The sequence below is a fragment of the Drosophila subpulchrella genome, chromosome 2R (genome assembly GCF_014743375.2).
Source record: "Drosophila subpulchrella strain 33 F10 #4 breed RU33 chromosome 2R, RU_Dsub_v1.1 Primary Assembly, whole genome shotgun sequence".
In the NCBI taxonomy this organism is placed as follows: domain Eukaryota; kingdom Metazoa; phylum Arthropoda; class Insecta; order Diptera; family Drosophilidae; genus Drosophila; species Drosophila subpulchrella.
In genome coordinates this window covers 6,652,337-6,672,301 of record NC_050611.1, presented here as the reverse complement: position 1 = coordinate 6,672,301, position 19,965 = coordinate 6,652,337, and the positions used below count along the sequence as shown (strand labels likewise).

Genomic DNA, 19,965 nt, shown 5'->3' with positions numbered 1-19,965 from the left:
TCTTTCAAAGCATATTCCCAGCAATCTTACTACCAACATGAAGTCAATTCCTCAAATCGTAGGCGTCTGTGTCGTGGTCCTCGTTTTCTGCTGCCTGCATTTTTCGGAAGCCGCAACTACCACTCCTGCTTCTAGTAGTGACTACTCTGACTCAGATGACACCCCCAAGAAAGTGTACGTTTCCGATCTAACCTATTCGGTTAACAGGACAATCCGTGTTGCAACCACGACCTCCAGCAGCACCAGTTCCCGGAGCTCCAGGACCAAGGGCAACAGGAAACTGAACGCCAAGAAGACGCAGGCCAAGGGGATAAAGGCCAAACGGGGCCAGGCCAAACGCTCCAGCAACAGGAAGTCGAATGCCCGGCGGGTCAGGCGGTGAATTTCTTATCCAATCGTTTTTGAAGACATTGTTTTATTTTGAGCTCTTTCTAAACACAAAACACTTAAGTTTACCGTCGCAACGGGAGAATTAAATTAGATAAATACGTAACTTGTACTGTTTGTTTATGCTACTCTGAATCGAAAGTGGAGACACTACCGGGAACCCGCCACCGAACTACAAACTAAAGAATCACATAGTACAAAATCCAAATTCAGATCATCTACAGCTTCGTCTGCGCCGCCTTTGCGGGGCCCACCTCCTTGGCCATCACCTGGATGCCGACATGCGGAGCTGCCGGCTTGAAGACCACCTCCCCATGTGGCTTGTAATCGGCGAACTGCATGCTGAACACTTCGTGGAAGCCCAACTTCTCCATCACCCGGGCGGAATAGTGGCTGGAGCAGAGCACGTGGTACACATTGATGCCATTCTCCCTCATGTACTCGTAGGCACGCTCCGTCAGTCGACCGGCGATGCCCAAGCCCCGGTAATTGGTGTCCACCGACAGGATCTTGCCGTCCAGGATCAGCTCCTCGTCCGGATAAACGTCGAAGATGTTGAACTTCTCCTCCACATGGTCCATCATCGAGAGGATCTTCTTGAATTTGGGATGATCGCAGGAATCGGCTGCCTTTACGGGCACATCATCAGGGGACTATTTAAGAAATAACAAGAGTTAGTTATGCTGAAGGTCAGTATGAATGTATCTTAACAATAATTACCGGACGTCTTAGCAGTCCATTTAGGAATAGACCTATGATCTCGCCCTTCTTGTTGACCGCCTTATATGAGCAATTATCGGGCAGGGACTTCAGAGAGTACTTCTCCAGTTCCTTGCACTCTCCAAGATCAAGAAAGGTATTGAGAGGTTCATCCTGTAAAGAGAAAGTAGATGAAATATTGTAGGAGATTTTCACCCATTTAGAAACCCAATTGATCATCAATCTGAGGATCTTTCAGCTAAACAAATTACCCTCGCGATTACGCGACACGATCGTGGAATTGATCAGCAATTCAAATGATTTATGCACGCATTTGGTTTAGCGAGACTTTTCTAATAATTTATAGAGACAATTTGAGAATTGCGAACGGAACTCGATTTGCATATTGCCTTACAGCCGGAGGGCGGCGTTGGCAATCGGGGCGTGGCATGCATACTTATTCGAGCTGGCTTTTTATTTAAAATATAGGTCTTGATTGTCCAATAGGTCTTTGGTCTGTGCAGGGGGAGCATTCTCATTGGCCGGCTTGAACTAGAACTACTTAGAACCTGATCAAGCCAAGATCAACCGAGCACCGAGTATATTGGTTTCAGATCGTCAAGAGTCGTGATGCGAGACCAGCTGAAAGTTAGCCGTGACATGGATCATGTCAAAAGGCCTCACGACAGCCGAATACTTTGCTCCGATTCTACATGAACCCAAAAAACAAATCCCGGGAACTGGGCGGGAAAAAGCCCCCGAGATTAGTCAACGCGTAAGTTAATTAATTCAACACTTTTAGTGTGCGACTTTCGAACTGAATTAAACCCTAATTAATACGATCAAAGGGGCACGTGGTGGTGCTAATTGAAATTCATTGGAACATTATTTAAATTCAACTTTGTGCTGGGCTTTTGTTTGCAATTATTTGGCAGACATAATAAAAGGGAATAAATAAATTTAAAACTGCCTAATCGAAAACTCAGGTGTTCGGCTTGATTAACTCCTGAGATATGCAATCTGATTTCAACTCTCTTGATGATTACAATACAATATAACATGTGGGAATCGGGAATCGTACTTACCTTGAAAAAAAAGGTCTTGAGCATGGCTATCACCGCCTCGGCATCCTCGGCTTGGATCAGTTCGATGGTATAGGGGCAGTCCTTATCAACGGGGCCTGAGGCGGATGCCTTCCCAGAAACACTTAGGCCGTCCTCCATTTTCTGTGTCAGCCGGGCAATCGGATATAAGTCGTTCAGCTGCAAATGCCGGAGCAGACAAAACAAATCGCTTAGTTATTATGGCTGGGTTTGGGCTTGAGGTGGAGGAAAGACGAACGGCGGCGTATAGAAAACATTATTATTTATGGCTCTTAGATGAAAGGCATTTTAATTTGTTTTGTATATTTTGTAGCACATGGATGACGATCCGGGGCGACGCCATCCCCGTGCATTTTCATTTTCACTTCAATTTTCCACCGACTATATTTTTCAAATTTTGTTTTCATGTACGCCACCGACAGGAGCCATAAATTATAAAACTGAAATTAAGGTCGCAGTCGTAGAACACTCTAAAAACTTTTAGCATCTATGTGAACAAGAGGATTTTGTCGTCATCATGTTGTTAAATGGGATATTTTTGCTGCTCTTGTTTGGTTTATATAAACATCTTAATCTCCTTTATTTAAACAGCCTTGATGTAGATATTTTATAACTTTAAAGAGTTTATACTGTACTGAGAATAAAAGGAGTAACATGTTTTAACATGTTAAGCACACGCTTGTTGAAATTCTTTGGTAATCATAGTTATCAGTGATTTACTTGTTCAACGTAAATGAGACCTTTTAACTTAGGTATTCCCTATTCCTTTTGAAGACTGCTGGATTGGCTTGTAAATGCATAGTCGTATATAAAATCACGTTTCATTAACTTATGCCCCATAAATGCCAGCACACTCGCAGACGGACCATAAAATCGATCCAGAAAATATTTGGAAAATTCGCACATGCCAAATTACAAAATTAGCTGCCTTGCCTTTGGCCTTTGAGTTTTGTTTACCTCCACTTAAGAGTTGAACCGAGACCTCCATTATCTATTATTGGATGCCCCACTGGTATTAATAGAGCCACCCAAGGAGTGGGCGGAGGTGGGTCAGGGTGATCGCCATCTCGAGTGATCTCGCCATCTCGAGTGATCTAGCCACACTTACCCCACATCTGGAATCGAGAATAATGCTGGATATCAGCGACTGATCCGGCCGTTTCTGCACTTCCATGTTGACTGGTTTTCGCCTTTCTGGTTTTCAATTTTGTTTATTGCAAAATGCTTTCTTTTGTTCTACGTAGACAAACAATTTATAGGGGATAGGAATCGCAATCGGGGAAAATTAATAGCGAATTTTTCCCTTATTTCGGTTTTTTGTTGGCGCGCACGTTTTGCGATGTTTTGTTTATTTCGCTGCCGACGGATCTCTGTTTGTATTTGGCGCTGTTTGGCTTTTAATTTTACTTTGCTTTGATAAACAGTTGAGTACACAAGCACCACACACAATCCCCGAGACTGGGATTCGAACTCGGAACAAGATTAATGATGAATGAAATTGATTTATGAACCGAAATCCTTAGGTCCTTTTTCACTGAGGAGTTGATTTGCCTGCGAGCAAACAATGAATGCCAGTAGTCGGCCCCGTTTGCAGTTTATATAGCCAGCGGATCGTGGCGAGAGAGTGTATATGGGATCGGTATCGGATTCGGTATCGGAATCGGTCTTAGCACAGAGCCCCGTACCGCCGGCTGTTTATTCGCGACTGAGAGAAGCGAGAAGCGCTGGATAAAGCCAACCGCCGCCGGTCGACTAAATGGGCTATATAGCAGTCTATTTGCTCATATTTCTCTCTTTCGGGGAGAGAGCAAACGTGACTGGTTTCCACTCCCTGCTTGGGGACCATTCAGCCAGTTTTCAGCCGTTTCCTGGACTTTCCAAGATGGGCCTTTCCCTTCCGCCACTTCCGATATGGAGGGCGTTATGTTCGCTTTCTGCGGTCTGTGGTCAGCGGTTCTTGACATTTTCTTCTTTTAAACAAAAATAAATGTGAAAAAAAGATACAGGCAAACAGGTTCGAAATTAGTGCACTGATGTTGAGAAGCTTAAATGTGCTAACTATCAAGGTCAGCTTGGCAGGTTATCAGTTAAAGGAGGAACTATCTCTTAGTCTAGTTAGTCCCCTGGAAAAACTTGTTAAAAATAACTGAATATAGGCTAATTACTTTCTTAATTTCGGTTATATTTTCAGGGATTTCAAGTATGAGTAAACGATCTTATTTTTGTAATAATTTATTTTATTTTTGTAATTAATTATATTAATTTTGAATAGCCTTACAAGTTATTATAACACATTTTGGACATTAACTTTCATTGCAGGTAAAGATGAATGAGTTTGAAAGTATAAATAAAGTTTATTACTTCAAAGAAAAAATATACAAATTAAATAATTTATGGATTATTGGAAACCAATTGATATTTTTATTATATTGTAGATTTTTTCTAACGAGATTTTTATTACGTAGATATAAAAATGCAATAAAAATGCTATAAAAATTAGATAAAATCGATAAAATGTAGCTACTGCTGAGAATAACTTCTTAAAGTAATTCAACGGGGCTATTATTAACAAGCTTGTGGTCACTTAAATTGTTTATTACTTTACAAAATAATAAATATCCATGTACCACACATGCCGTAATAGGAATATTTAAATGATTATAAAATTACTTTCTCATCATGGACCACAGGGCGTATGAGTGTTGCTACAACCTGGAATGTTTCAATGGCCCTAAAAGTGTATTGAGTAAACAAATCGAGTGGCACACCCCCAAAACTATTACCTCAATTAAAACCCACACGGCGTATGCGTACTATTCCGTCCGTGAATGATATTCCTACGCCGGACTGCCCAATCATCCCGTGCCGATTTTGTTTACTTTCCGCTCGCAGCTGTCGCTTATTTGATTTTATTTTATTTTCGCCGTGCAAACTGGCAAAACAGAGCGCACGCCGCTGGCTCAATTAATATGCGACAAAAGAAAGAAACACAATGCTATTGTGGAGGTCTCTCCCCACAGAAATCGGGGGATCTATCCGATCGGCGGGGCATATTTACATTCTTCGCCTTTGGGCTTGTTTAATTTGGCGCGCGCTCTCCGTCCAATTATCACCCAATAATGCGGGGGATATCTGAAACTCTTTGACGCTCCCCCACAAATGATACGAAATTATTTAGGCTATTAACTCCCTCTATTTTCTAGCCAAACATCGTAGTTTTTTTGGGATATTTTGTTTACGGATTATTCAACCGGTCGCAATTAGCAGAAAAAAAATGCAAATTGTCGCCAAAACTGTCTATCATGCAAAATCATTGGAAACTTTTCATGGGTAATTTTGTTTACATTATGTGTTATTTTAGTCAGCGGTTCGCCCTCTCACTCGGTCTGGTTTTTGTGGGAAACTTGTTTTTGGTCATCTGACCTGTCTGTCTGTCCCACTCAAAAGTGGAGTACTAAATATATCTCAGACTCCCAAAAGACGCGCCTCTTTTTATTGTCCACGTGTAAAAGATTTCCTTTCTTTTTACGGGATGACTCAATTGTCATCGCTTGGGTGCAGGTGCAATTTTACGGGTATTTATAATTGTAACCACATTTGTTTCTATATCCGGTGAGTGAGTAAAACTTTATACGCTTTTTAATTGAGGAACCCATATTTATATGGTTATTTTTGAGTTAATTCATTCTGTATCTTTTATTTCTAATGTTATGATTCCCTTTTGGCAGCTTGCATTTAGCTCTGTCATGCACTTAATGATCCAAAACAAATCTTAAATCTTAGACGTCGTAAAGTCTGAGTTTATTGAGCTGCCAAAATTGTCGAACGGTGGCAAAAACAAGTTTGCTGTTTCTGTGGGGTCTCCGGATTATGCATACCGATATCGGTGTAATTGACAGTTACAAATGTTTTGCCGCACCATAACTTACTTATACGCATAAGTTAAATAGTTGGCTAACCCCTAGTAATTATTCATTAACAGTCAAGAAAGTAAATAAAGTCTTAATTTATAAGGTGCTGCTTGGGTGATTAAAGTTAATGTTGCTTTGATTTTGTTCAGATTTAATTTCTGAACGGAAATGACAGCAATAAAGCTGTTGTATGGAAAATACTCAGCTTGTGAGAAATTCCCGGTAGCATTTGAATTTACCTAGGAATAAGTGGGACTTTATAATTTTGTATTAAAAAGTAAGCCATACCAATTCAACGGACACCTCTGTTTTTTAATGGTTCTTCCATGTAGCACCTTCGCCAGGACCCACTGTAGAACCACAGTGCGAATGAGTGATACTATGGCGCGATTAACGACTTCAAAGTGCTGAACTGCCCGCCGTCATCGCCTCGTTGCGATTCTGTTTGCATACGGATAATTAAAACCACATTAACGCCGTTTAAGTGAACACCGACATGGCTGGCAATTTGTACAATATGTGCAATCAACATGATTGAACGTTTAGCTAATCGCTGCGAAGCAATCAAATGTTTTAAAATCTCCATACATCTGCATATCTCTAACAGAAGAAAATACACCTTTCTTGTCTTATCACATGATCTGAAGTCAGTTACAAAAAGCTCTAAATAGTTCAAGCGGCTTAATAGTCCATTAAATCATGCTTGAACGTTTAATATCTCTGGTTGAAAACCAAAATACCTCTCTTGTCTTATCACATGATCTAAGGTTAATTACTGAAAACTTTTCACAAGTATTCAGTAAAGTTCTAAATAGTTTAGGTTAGTGCCACTCGTTTTAATCTTGATTGAATGTTTGACTAATCGCTTGAGAGCAAAACAGTGTATTGAAGTCTCACTATCTCTGCTTATCTCTGGCAGAAAGTAATATTCCTCTCTTTTGTCTTATCAAATGAGCTGAAGTTAATTACAGAAAACTTTCCACAAGAACCTAATAAGGTTCTAAGTAGTTTAAGCACCTTAACAGCCGATTAAATCATAATTGAACGTTAAGCTAATATCTGGAAAGCAATCAAATGTTTGTCCCAGTATCTCTGAATATCTATATATATATAACATACCACGCTTGTCATGTCACATGATCTGAGGTTAATTACAGAACACTTTCCACAAGACTTAAGTTAAGTTTTCTATAGCTCAAGCGCCTAATTAGTTAGTGCCACTCGTTTAGATCAAGGTCGCATGCAAATTCACAGCAGGTGTCAGCACTTGGGTCATTTATAAATATTATTAGACCGCTCAAGCATTAATTTAACAATTATTTAAGGAAAACGTCAAGCCGATTAAGATTTTATATACACGAGTAGTCGTCCGCCTATTAATTAATAAGTTAACTAACCAATGCAAACGAGTTGATTTATCAAAGTCTGCAGGAATATCATGTCAAGTTATAACAAAGCAATACATATCATAATAATAATCGTAATTAAAACTAAAAATACTGTCACACATCAAACTTAGAAAGCATTTATTGTAGAAGGTCCTTTAATATATATCTAAATTACTAGATTGTTTCCTAAGTCTGTATTGAATATTTTAAGGTCACTTTGACATTGTGATCAATCTTGATTTCTATAAGATAGTCATCAATCTTAAAAACCAATTAATATTCATTATATAACAAAGTTCTAAATAAAATAAAATGTAGTATTTACACGTGTAAGTCTTCATTTGAATAAGTGAATTCACGCTCAGTACTTTTCACCTGCGGGACGGAACTTTGGTGGAACCCACAATTAGTTACCGCTGTCACATAAATTACAACGTTTCATTTGCATTGGCCATAAATCATTTGAATTATTTAACGATCTACTGTGAGATCAGAACAAAACCGTTTCGAATAGTTTGGGTGTTTGAGGCATAATAAAATTGGCAGGTATGTCACCAGCTTTTCCGACAGTTGCCACAAGCCGGAATCAATTTCATACGGGGCGACTATTGGGTAAATGGCCCACGGCCAAAGTCCGGAGTGTGGAGTGCTTGGTTTGGAGCTGGCCAACTTCGTCCAGAACGTGACTGGAAATCGAAAGCCCACATCCGATATGCAAGTGCACAGATATGGGTGCAGCTGGAGGAGGGGAGGAGGGCGATGAGGAGGGGCCCGAGGCATTGAAAGTTTGATTCAGCTTAATAAAGTTCTAAAGCCGCCAAAGTCGCCTAATCGAATTAAAGTCTGAGGCAGTAGCTCCGGTTGTCTGTCGAAGTGGTGGGTGGTGCAGCCCGTTCAAAGCCTTATTAAATACATGCAAACCCTTGGGGTATGCTCGATATAAGCACAGAGTTCTTAAAAAATATTTAAAAAATGTTAAAGTGTTATTGGTAAAATGCTAAGTTTATTTTTGAGTTTCCTAATTTATACAAAAATGCCCTATAATTCTACTTAAAATGTTTTTATAGATTTTTATACGTTTGTTAGAATATTAAAAATACCATTTTTTTCAATTTTCTATCAACAAGTGCTATAATTAAGTATAAGAATGCAAATTATTACATATGCTTATGTTTTTTTTTGCTGTAAAATGAACAAGTTGTAATTACCGTTTTGAAGACTGCAATTATTGATATACAAAGTAGTCGAAACAAGGTTTAGATGAACAAAAATGGCTATAACATTTTAAAAAGTAAAAGGTTTCATAACATTTAAAGTGGTTCATTAAAAATGGATCGAACCTGTTTTCGCACCTAAGGCATCGTTAAAACGGCATAATTTTTACTGTGTAAAAAAATTAGTAAAATTAATCAAAAAACAGTAGTGTTACAGATCCAATAGGTAAAGGTAATAATTTATTTGAATAAACAAGACAGGTTGCAAAACACAATTGTAAAAGATTTGAAATGCATATATGCTTTATTCAACCTATTTTTGTAGGTAAAATAATACCTCAAATAAATATCCGCTAGAAATGCTTGTGGTATACAAAGAAAAAACAATTTATATCTCGTAAATTTATAAAATTAAGCGGCTAATGGAAACATAAGGCATACTTTTAGGCCTTCATTAGATCTAAGATTTATTCGCTGAGTACAAAGTAGTCGTTCAGTTGCTGACGATCGTTCAAATCCGCTTCTTGTGCTGACTAATGTTGCATTCTAAACACATTAAAATTAATCTGCTCTTATCTCGACAAAGTGCACGAGTGGCAAACACAATTGTTTGAGCGAGTGAAACGGAAACGATGCATTGTTTATCAGGTTATTACTATTACAATTTACACCAGCACTTTGACTGGTTTGGCTATCTACTGAAAGCTCATTGACCATTTCAATTCCATGCAAATTGCTCGTTTAATTCCACATCGGATATGCCGTATATGTGATGCATTTCATTTCCATAAACGAGCCAGCACCCCAACTAAGTTCCATCTGCAAATTACCCATTTAAGTTGTAAATTGCATTTTCCTCATTCCAACAGCAAACTTCATTTAAATTCATGACTGGCCGGGCAATTTCCTCATTCCGAATTCATCCATTCCCTGTTGAAAAGGATGTCTGAAATCCCAGGCCACATGCCCAAGCAATTCAATCTGGGCTAGTTACCATTGAAATGCAAAAATCCCTGCCAGGCAGCAGATAATTTCTGCCATCTGCCAGGACACAAAAACCGACGGGCAAAAAGGGATTGGGGATCTGCTGTTGTTGCAAGCAACAGTGAACAATAAACTCTGGCATCCTCTAATCTGGCTGGCACATACATCACCATCCCCATCCCCATTCCCAGTCCCATCCGCATCCACATCCCGAGTCCTCTCCACTCTTATTTCCTATTTTCACCGAGGCAACGGATGCAATGACAACGACACATTGCGCATTCGCCGTGTGCGCCATGCCGAACAAACACTGAGAAATACTGGCTGATTAAACTCTGCTTGCTTTTCAATTTGTTAGATTTTCAGGCAACCAAACTTTGTGATAAACATGGTACTCGAGTAATCAATTGGCTTATCAGCAACGTATTAATAGGGTGAGGTTCTCAGATATGGAACCCAGAAGTGCCAATACCAAAGCAATTTAAATGGTATTGGTTTTGAAACACATCATTATAAGACTAACAAATAAAATGTGTTCAACTTCGAATTCTTCAGAATACCTATTTAATTATATTATTAATCTCAAAAGACAAGGTAAATATTTCTAATCCATTAGGATAAAAATGTTATAGATATAAGGTTATACTATTATTTAAATATATTTATATACACTGTTCTAGACACTAAATACAATCATCACTTTTTAATTTTATATTAATTAAGTATGTTTAATTTTGTATAAGACTCTTTATGAAAGTGTTGAGATAATATTCGATATTTCAGTAACCCAGACCCTATTTTTTAGGGAAACCGTTTCATAGACTGATTAGTTGGTGCTTTAAAGTATGCTGCGAAAAATATAACGTCGTCCTTCGTAATGTAATCGTAAATCAATTGGACTTCCGAACACAAAATAAATTTCTTGCCTACTTTCCCACACCATTACAATGACTCAAAAAGACTTGTGAAAAGCCCCCCAGTAATATAAAATTAGAATTATTTTTATAAGATTCTTTAAAAAAATGTTTATATAATATTCGGTATTTAAGTACATTTTAGGAAAATAGTTTATTTAAAGCCTGATTAGCTTGTGTCTTAAAGTATGTAGTGAAAAAGCGTGCATCCTCTTTCGTAATGAATCAATCGTAATTCCGAAAATTTGATATGAAAAAGAATTTGATATAATATTCGGTGTTACAGTAACCTAGACCTGCATTAAAATAAGAACTTCCGAACTAAAAATAAATTTGTTCCCTACTTGTACACACCACTGTTATGATCTAAGAACCGTAGTGATTTTATAAATGATGAATGCATGCAATAAAGTCTATTAAAGGTCATGACAGTAAAAAACAATTCGAATAATACGAATTTGGAGGTTACTTGACTGTTTAGTTATTGCACGCACTTGGTATTCATACCATTATTTTTTTAAGTGCACATGAAACGTACGGTAACGCAAATTGCTGGCAGGAAGCCAAACAAAACCGTGCACCAGTGCACAGGCGTCATCATCGCCACTGTGATTATCCTGTAGCCAGCAGGAGCAGCAGCATCCTCATTATGGCCTTTCCCGCTCGACTGGAGCCAGGAGCAACAGCAGCGAAGCGGGAAACTCAGAGGCTACAACGGCAACTACGGCAACAAGCTGACACTCTGACAATGTTGGCGCCATTTTGCTGTTTGTCTTTCCTCTTGTAATAAAACGACATCCTCGACCGAGTAGGAGGGTAATGGGATTGGGATTCAGTCTCTGACGACTGAAGGGTGTTTTAAATACTTCAGAGACTTGAGAGTCCTGTGCGCCCTCACAACGTAATCATCGTGAAAAGGCTTTTGTATGGCACGTAGTCAGGACGCTTTGTCAGTTTTCCCCGGGCGGCGTCTCTGTTGTCAGCACTTTGCTCGACTTTTGTTGACAGATTGATTTTGATGTGTTTTCATTGTTATTGTTTGGCTGAGGGTCCTTTAAAGGCAGACTGCCGGAGTTGGGTTGTGCTTTTCCGCGCTGATTTGGGGCATCAACTCTGATTGAAGAGGCAGCAAACATTTTAGCCTAATTGGTTGGCTCTTAAAGCGCTTTGACTAATTGACAGGGGCTTTTCCTCGGGCTTTACGGACTTAATGAACACTCTGAATGGGTCTGGACCTGAAATATTCATGCAGTTTCATTTATTTAATTGAATGAGAAACGGTTCTCCATAACTCAAACAGTGAACGGAAAAGTAGGATAACGAGAAAATGGGGAAACTTTTCTGGCTCTAGTGCAGCTGAATACGGAAATCTGTGGTGTAACAAATCCATTGGCCAGAGTTTTCCGCATTTTACTCGTTGCCTGTTTGCCCTGGAGGGTTATCTACAGTCCAGCCTCGCTAACTTCAATTATGATATGGAATTTAAGTGAATAAAATAGATTGATAGAGAACACAAATCACTAGGGCTTAGAAATTCATTTTAAATGTGTCGAAAAGTATGCAATAATTCGTTTTAAGTCCCAAAGAGCCAAAACGAAGTTCTTACTTTATTGCATACTTAAAAACAGCTTTATGAACAATTTTTGAATCCTTGTGGCTTCTGTGGCACCCCAGAACATTTTCTCTTCCATCAAAAAATAAAATCAAAATAAAATAGTTATTAAAAAATGTGTTATCGAAGTTCGCCTGTAATTAAATCCAATTAAGTGGGCTGAGGTTTGGACCAAGTTGGGCGTCCAAAGCGCTCAGTCAGCTTTATTGGAGCGTATTAAAAAGCCACAAAACCCGTACGGCAGGAGCATCAAATGGAATGAAATCCAATCAAATCGATACAAATACTGTATACAGGTCGAGGGTTCGGAGGGGGATGAGAAGCCAGAGGAGGAATCTGCCAGAATCCTGTTGCCCGATGGCAGGAATTTCTGTTTTTTTCTTCTTTTGCCCCGCCTGCGGCATTGCTCATACGCAACGTTGCCCCCAAATCAATTGAAATAAATAGGATACACATGGCTCTGTGTGTAAGCCATGTGCGTGTGTTGGTGTGTAAATCAGGGGTCGTGGAAAGAAGTTGTTTTCCACATATTTGCTTTTTCCTACAGCCCAAGGACTGTGATTTTCATTGCCCGTGTGCAGTTTCCTGGTATTTATTTATTTGTCTGCTTGTTATTGGCAGCTCAGTCGTGCGTGTGGGCCACGATTAAATTTGGTCAATTGTCACGGCCCCCGGTCAGCGATGGGAACTTAAAGCCACCCGGCCGACCGATTTTGCCTTGACAACGGGTTAAGTAACAAACATATTTCTGGATCGATGTGACAATCATACCACTTCTGGCCTGGCCACCACTATCTTGTGCAAGTATTACTGGAAAGTATTGCTCAATTTCATAAGATAGAGGTTCTGTTTGTTCAGCCGATAAGGAAAATATCTTATCTCATGTGGCAGTACTTGAAACACAATTTATGCCTTGTCAGGCAGAGACAGTATATATGATTAAAATTTGAGAGTCTTATTATAAAATACGACTCTAGGGAGTTAGTAGCTATATCTCGTAAATAGTTATTCCTTAACACTTTCTTCTTTTCTCTCTTTCACTAACAAATATTTTCAAATCAGCGTTCTTCCCATCCTAACGTAAACATTTGTGTTTCTGTGTGTTTTCATATAGTTCGTCATTTTGAATAATTTTATTTGGTTGCTTGCCAAATAGTCGCGTCTTAGACGCTTAAGTTTTCTCTGTTCACATTTAATTAGGACGTGTGTGCCTTCGTTGGGAAACACTACGGACCGATGTCCGACAAATATATATATATACAGTTTATTGTGAATTTCTCGAGATTTATTCTGGGCGAACTTGAAATGGAAAACATTTGGCGGCAAAGTAAATGCCACACGGGGTTACTATAATTAAAGGCGAAAATAAAAATGTATTTTCGTCGACAACTTACGCGTGAAATTGGCTAATAAGTGGATCCTAATATACCGCCTCCTTTGATTTGGATGGATGTGTTATTTGTTGCAGACCGTCGAAATTTATGTTGAATACTTCCACCCGATTCGTTCCGATTCGCACGACCAAATGAACCGTTAGCACGTTTTTCAAAACAAATACAGATTTTACAGACCTGTGAACATTATACGTATTCAAATATTATAAGACCACTATAGTTTTTCCAAGAAAACCGAAATTCTTTTCGTGATTTGAGGTGCGACTGTTTTTCGGGTACCGATGTTTTTCGTGTTATTTTTTAATGGCAAACGAAAACACATTGAAATGCAATGAGCAAATGAGCGTTGCTTAAATAGTTCGCCGGTCGAACTCAAAACTCAGTCGCTTTCAATCCCAATCTCTCTCCCAATCTGTTGTGCTCATTCATTGAGTGGGTTTCCTGGTAACTTGGGCTCCAAAGTTCTCTCTGCAGAGAACTCATCACCAACATCGAATTTAGTCCATTTAACAGTGGATTTAGGGGATAAGATATATAAATCTGAGATTTGAATATAGAAACTAATCCTTAAAAAATCGTGTAATTGGTTCAGACTAAAACTTGTACAACGTACACTAGTCGGAATAATTATTTCGACGAATCAAAAAATATACTTATAATTTGAAAATCAATGAAAATGTCATTTAACTCCCGTTTGAATGATACAAGATTTTTTTAACCCTTTAAGCTCGTTTTTTTTAAAGTCTACTTTATTAAACGTTTTTTCCTAGGCTTAAAAAAAAATTTGATGCCAATAGTTAATGAAAACAATGGTATCTGCAAAAAAGAATTTTTCAAAAATCTATTTGCTTTTATTTAATATAATTTAGTTAAACAATTTACATATGCAAGTTAATACAAAGTGGTTTGTGCACTTTATATAAAAACAACTGCAATCAAAAATAATGCCTATTTGATAAAATCTTTTGGTAATTGAAATACCAAATTTATATGTGTTAACATGAGTGAATTGAGTAAAACGCGACTGTGAAGAGAGATTGGGGCGCCGAGGAAGAGCACGATTCCGATTTGGGGAGAGCGCGCGAGTGAAAGTGGGTCCTCCGTTGTAAACAAACCAATCCAACCCCTCGAGTTATTTTTCCACTCGCAATTTGGATACTTGTAACACTCGGGTGGGTGGACAACCCCAAAATCCGCGGGGCGGGCAATTTGTTACTCGTAACTCCGAGTGGAACTGCGGAGTGAAAGCGTGAGCGAGCTTTTCCGCTTCCGATAACAGCGGTCACAAATGCTGCTGATAAGATAGTAGAATGTTCCGGCTCAAGGCATATTTTTTCTTTAGTAGTCTAATCAAGGCGAACATAAGTCAGTGCTTACACAAACGATCCGTACTTTATCAACCACCGAACTGTTCTGCTCAATTCGGATTGTCGTGTGGCTCTAAAAAACGCCTTCTTGCAATTTCAGTCATTTTGTTTTGTTAATGAGACAGCCGCCAGTCCAATGAACTACGCTTTTCCTGTTTATGTCCATTTTCCCCTGACTCAGCACTTGAACTTTGTTATATTTGAAACGTCTCGGCGCTGTTAAGAATAACAGAAGACTAGACAAATTTAAACATTAAACAGTACACTAAAAACTCGGCAGGGAATGCAAATTATGGCTATTTTTTTAACATAAATTTATTAAATTTGAACATATTGACCTAATGTTAATTTTTAAAATTTCTACCTTTCTAAGGACCTATTTGGTTTTGGAAATCCGTCAAAAACCGTTAGAAAGTTCAAAGCCACATCAAAGGATGATGGATAGTCTGAGGTGGGTGTATCCGCTATGTCAGGTGGGTGTACTCGATAAAACATCGATGAATCGCTAGACATCGTTATCGAAAGTTACATATGTTTTCTTTTTACATATATTTCATAAAAAAAAGTAGAACTTTTATAAATAAAAGAACATTTGTGGCAAAATCGAGCCACAGGTAGATCGCCTGTATTTATAGACGATATAGACCCTGACTTTGACGGACAGGGAAGAACCGAGCACCATGAACGGAAGGTGAGCCAAAGACCACCGGCAAAAACGCCCAGATGTCTACATACATATGTATAGAGTAAAACAATCTATTTATGTATCCACAGCAGCGTTGCGGAGCCTCCGGACTTCCAGGCGGCCACTGCAGCCGCGGCGGCAGCTGCTCGGGCCAGCAGCTCGGAGCAGGACGAGTGGAGCGTGGGCGAGTGCGGATTCCTGGACCCGGAGGTGCAGCGCACTATGCGGAGTGGCAGTGCCGCCGAGGACATCACCCAGTACCCCATGCACGGCTGGGTGGACGTCACCAAGGAGTTCCACGACGCCTGTGCAGAGCTACAGCCCGGTGAACTGGCCCAGGACATGCTCTTCGGTCTCTTTGAGGCCATGTCGGCCATTGAGATTATGGATCCCAAAATGGACGTGGGCATGGGCTTCGACAAGCAGGACCTGCCGCCGCCTTCCTTCGAGGCAGCCATTGCAGTGAGATTCCTCTTTATTATCTTTAGTTAAATCCTCTTATATCCGACCCTTCGCAGACGGGCGCCATTAAACTGGATGATCTCACGCCTTCCGAACTGATTGGCATCTATGATGCTTTGTTTTCCTGCCTCGTGTCCTGGCTGGAGGGCAACTCCATGGACCAGGTGCTCTTCACCTGTCTCTATCTGCATGCTCCCTCGCAGATCAAGGATAAGGCGCTGCGCGTCTTCTGCACTGCCGTGCGCAATCTCATCGTGGTCATTAAGAACATCGTTGCCGTGGCCGCCGTCAACGAGGAGGAGGATTTCCAGCTGTACGGAAACTCTGCTCTTCTGGCTGCGGAGAAGGCACAACCGGCCGCTGTTTACAGTTCACTGAAGGATGTGGAGGACGAGCTTATACGCAAGTGCAAGAAACTAACGGCCACGGAGGATTGGATGGCCGTGGTTCACCGGCTGCGTTTCATGCGCCACCTTTTTCAGGTCATATACCACGTAGAGCAAATGGCCAGCAACGACACCGTCGATGACAAGGTTGACATCTACAAAATACTGCTTGTGGCCTCTGAGATGCTGCCGGGCATAAGGAACACCCTGGACCGGGGCACACAACCCGAGAAGGGCTGTAAGTGATCACAAACAACAACCACCCGTAAATTGTAATCATTCTCTTTGTTATTATACAGCTGAAGCACCCAATCCCATGGGCTTCTCGCCACGCATCCACGACCGCAGTCAACCTCCCGCTTTTCCGCGCAGTATCAAGATTAGGGATCGTCCGGCAAGCTACCAGTTCCTGGAGGAAATGATTTCCCGCTTTAAGTATGCCTGCAAAGTCACTAAGTACAAGGATTACTATTCTGCGATGGTGGGTAAAATGTTGACTGGAAATAAAGCAAGTAGTAACTCTATTCCTTTACAGAACTTCTTCATCGAGTACAGCAAAAAGTCAGGCCAGTGTATCCTGTCCAGAAGCGTACTGCAGACTCTGTTTAGCGCAAACATGCGGGTTGCACATGGAAAGCTTCCTATGAAGCAGTTCCTGCGCCATTCAGTGCAGATCTTCAACTCGCCGCCAGTGCTGAATGCCAAGCATCCAGTGGCCGCTGATCCCAAGGTGCAGCAGCATCTGGAAAACTTCTTTCGCTACTGCATCAACATGAACACCTTCACGCAGTTTATACGCATCTGTGGCTTTAATCGCGCCAGGCAGCGTGATAAACTGGCTCGACTGATAGAAAACTTTGACACCATCCAAGTGGATGCAGCGCGATTGGACTCGCTGATGAACCAAATGGCCAACGAGCGGGCCATGGAGGGAAACGAGCCCATGGCCACCGCCCTGAAGCACAGCACCCACTTTTCCACCTGGGTGCTGTACAACTGCTTTCGTGCAATGCTGATCTTCCTTATGTCCGGCTTCGAACTGGAACTCTATGCTGTGCATGAATTCCTCTACATCTACTGGTACCCATACGAGTTCCTTATCGGCTTCCTTGTCTCTGCTTTGACACGCACGGAGAACATCCTGCTGGCCCAGGAGGAGTACGCCGAGCACCAAAGTAAGATTCAGTCAGGCGGAGGCGGAGCGGGCAAGAACCGAAAGGCGGCCAAGCCGAAAAAGAACAAAAAGCAACAGCGACCCTATCGTGCCGAAATTGTCTTCTACCACGCATTACTCAGCCTGTGCGGCGGAATGTACAAGGCAATGGGCGCCTTGACCAAAGACGGACGTGTGCGCCTGCCGCTATCCAAGTTCGACAACGAGGAGATCCGCTACAATCGCCGCTTCCTGCCCTTCGCCACGCTCACCAGTCCGCCACCAGTTTCGTACGCCGAGTTCAAGAACATCCGGGAGCACATGATGCGACCCAGCGTCGAGGATTTGTACAACTACGCGGCCAAGCACTTTGACCAGGCGCGCAATGTCCTTGAGAGCATTCAGAACCCCGATCAGGAGGTAAGTTAAAGGATTTGTTAAAGTAATGATTATGATGTATTCCAATGAGTTTCGCTTCTTTTAGATGTTGGACCTGCTGCAAATCGCTCGAACCAATTTTGTGGTGATGAATGTACTGGCCCGCGGTCACCAGAAGGAAGTGAAGCGTCAGCCAGAGTTTGACTTCTCCAAACATAGCTACTTCCCCATCATTAAGCTGAAGTAGACGTTCATGTGTTCCGTATTTGACAAGAATAAAATTTATATGTATGCATTTTAATGTCAACTCTGTTCCTCCGCCGCAATGTCCTGCTTGATAAGCAGCTCCTCCACGTAGCCCTCGATGGGGCAGCTCTTGGCACAAGTGTACACCGCCAGGACGCCCCAGTCGAGGTGTTCGTCTTCGAGCAGCGTCAGCATTTGCGGCATGATTTGGAACTCGAACTGGCGGGCACCTCCACAAACGGCGCAGTTGGGCAGCTCCTTAAGTTGATCCTCCACCGTTGTGGCCACGTTGGTGATCCACAGAGGCTGACCACCCCGCTTGTAGCGCACGATTTGATCGGGTTCGGCGGCCGTTTGCTTTTTGAACTGACGGAAGGTCTTGTCATCGGCAGTCGAATTGTTTCCGAAGTACTTGTCCATCTCCGCCTCGGAAACGTTGCTCAGGTCTCCCGTCTTACCACTGGCTTCCAGCTCCTGAAACTCGGCCAAGCGAGCCTCATCGTCTTTGTCTTCCTCGCCGGATTCTATGGGATTGCTGTCCATCACAATCTCGAATTCTGGGAAGACTATTTGGGGCAGAGGTTTAGCAGTGGATCCTCCAGACGCTCCGCAGTTTGGCTTGTGCTGTGGCCAGTGGGCCCGCTGGTGCTCCGAGGAGCAGTAGTGGATAGCTTTGCATTTGCTGCAGGCGTGAGGAGCATGGCATCCACAGGCGGCGCACAACTTCTTCGGGCCGGGAATGGAGGGCTGAAAGAATATACTATAAGTAAAAGGGAGCTATACCATTATGGCTGCTATTCCTACCAAGGGGTCTCCCACGTCACTTGGCTCCTCCTCAGCGAAGAACTTGTTTTTCCGCGGTAACTGTGACCTCAGCACTGTGAAATTACTGGAAATGCAAGTAAAATTAATTCTCTAATCGAACGCCTTTGCTGAACAGGATTACCCCGCACTCTGGGCCTCCTGGCAGTCGGGATTCCGGCAGAGAAACACATAGATCGAGCGGTGGAAGTTGAAGTCATCCTCGAAGGGGGCGTAGAGCTGGGCCAGGAAGGATTTGGGCGCCTGGCACTTGCTGCACTGCATCTGCGACGTGGGCGGCAGTAAGTCCAGTTCCAGCCAGGCTGGCTGGCCACCCAACTTGCTGGGAAAGTAACGGTTACTTAGCCAAGCGGCATCGTCGCTTTTTTCCGCGAATCCCAAATCAATTTCCATTTCCACGAATGAAAAAAACAAGAAAATGTGTTCGGTGAGACCGCAGCTGGACCGCCAGAATATGCCAACTTGAAAAAAATACCAAAATAAATAAAGCCACTTATATTTGAGGGGAATCACACTGTTTGTTTTTTGACGCAGAATTCAAGACTTCTTTCTATTTCTATGGTACTTTTTTGGATCTTTATACATACATTAAAAATATATAGTACTTATAAATTTTGTTGTACAACACATGTTCTGTTTGACCTAAAAGTATGACAAGAATTTTTTTCAAATAGGTTTAATGTTATAAATATCGAAGTAATGTAATTAAAATATGACAGTGAGTACTTAACAATAGGTTTAATTACCTAAAAAAAGATTTATTTCAAACAAGGCCAATTTGTAGTTATAATTTTGTAATACATAAAAATATTCAATTTAAATGAACGTGCAGCCAAATTCTTTAAAAAAAAATGCTGGAG

General features: G+C 41.2%; 4 protein-coding genes across 6 annotated transcripts; 2 read left to right on the top strand and 2 right to left on the bottom strand.

Moving 5' to 3' along the window:
• The first annotated feature begins 1 nt into the window (after position 1).
• On the top strand, positions 2–493 carry LOC119549698. The gene has a single exon (XM_037857921.1). The coding sequence runs from the start codon at positions 38–40 to the stop codon at positions 380–382; it is 345 nt and encodes a 114-aa protein (XP_037713849.1). The 5' UTR covers positions 2–37; the 3' UTR covers positions 383–493.
• Positions 396–13,900, bottom strand: LOC119549695 (dopamine N-acetyltransferase). 2 transcript variants are annotated; one of them, XM_037857919.1, is made up of 4 exons: positions 13,607–13,900; positions 2,172–2,348; positions 1,108–1,260; positions 396–1,040 (listed from the first exon to the last, which is right to left on the bottom strand). In XM_037857919.1, exons 2-4 carry the CDS (start codon positions 2,307–2,309, stop codon positions 606–608), a joined length of 726 nt encoding a protein of 241 aa, XP_037713847.1. In that variant the 5' UTR covers positions 2,310–2,348; positions 13,607–13,900; the 3' UTR covers positions 396–605. The 2 variants fall into 2 exon arrangements, with proteins under 2 accessions (XP_037713847.1, XP_037713846.1); XM_037857918.1 differs by lacking the exon at positions 13,607–13,900 and adding an exon at positions 3,298–3,835.
• Positions 13,901–15,490: 1,590 nt separating this feature from the next.
• LOC119550807 (N-alpha-acetyltransferase 35, NatC auxiliary subunit homolog) lies at positions 15,491–18,338 on the top strand. 2 transcript variants are annotated; one of them, XM_037859745.1, is made up of 6 exons: positions 15,491–15,664; positions 15,751–16,120; positions 16,177–16,744; positions 16,806–16,987; positions 17,042–18,079; positions 18,144–18,338. In XM_037859745.1, the coding sequence occupies exons 1-6, from the start codon at positions 15,654–15,656 to the stop codon at positions 18,282–18,284; spliced, it is 2,310 nt and encodes a 769-aa protein (XP_037715673.1). In that variant the 5' UTR covers positions 15,491–15,653; the 3' UTR covers positions 18,285–18,338. The 2 variants fall into 2 exon arrangements, with proteins under 2 accessions (XP_037715673.1, XP_037715672.1); XM_037859744.1 differs by having other exon boundaries at positions 15,748–16,120.
• On the bottom strand, positions 18,294–19,609 carry LOC119550808 (programmed cell death protein 2). Its single transcript, XM_037859746.1, has 3 exons — positions 19,230–19,609; positions 19,088–19,172; positions 18,294–19,030 (listed from the first exon to the last, which is right to left on the bottom strand). The coding sequence occupies exons 1-3, from the start codon at positions 19,496–19,498 to the stop codon at positions 18,341–18,343; spliced, it is 1,044 nt and encodes a 347-aa protein (XP_037715674.1). The 5' UTR covers positions 19,499–19,609; the 3' UTR covers positions 18,294–18,340.
• Positions 19,610–19,965: the final 356 nt, after the last annotated feature.

Bases quoted from the DNA above. Each gene is read 5' to 3' on its own strand.
- LOC119549698 (XM_037857921.1), top strand. From the start codon at position 38: ATGAAGTCAATTCCTCAAATCGTAGGCGTCTGTGTCGTGGTCCTCGTT.
- LOC119549695 (XM_037857918.1), bottom strand. From the start codon at position 3,363: ATGGAAGTGCAGAAACGGCCGGATCAGTCGCTGATATCCAGCATTATT. The intron at 2,349-3,297 runs GTAAGTGTGGCT...CGGCATTTGCAG, and splicing joins TTCTCGATTCCAGATGTGGG to CTGAACGACTTATATCCGAT. The intron at 1,261-2,171 runs GTAAGTACGATT...TTCTCTTTACAG, and splicing joins TCAAGACCTTTTTTTTCAAG to GATGAACCTCTCAATACCTT.
- LOC119550807 (XM_037859744.1), top strand. The intron at 16,745-16,805 runs GTAAGTGATCAC...GTTATTATACAG, and splicing joins CACACAACCCGAGAAGGGCT to CTGAAGCACCCAATCCCATG. The intron at 18,080-18,143 runs GTAAGTTAAAGG...CGCTTCTTTTAG, and splicing joins TTCAGAACCCCGATCAGGAG to ATGTTGGACCTGCTGCAAAT.
- LOC119550808 (XM_037859746.1), bottom strand. From the start codon at position 19,498: ATGGAAATTGATTTGGGATTCGCGGAAAAAAGCGACGATGCCGCTTGG. The intron at 19,173-19,229 runs GTAATCCTGTTC...TTGCATTTCCAG, and splicing joins CAGGAGGCCCAGAGTGCGGG to TAATTTCACAGTGCTGAGGT. The intron at 19,031-19,087 runs GTAGGAATAGCA...ATATTCTTTCAG, and splicing joins GTGACGTGGGAGACCCCTTG to CCCTCCATTCCCGGCCCGAA.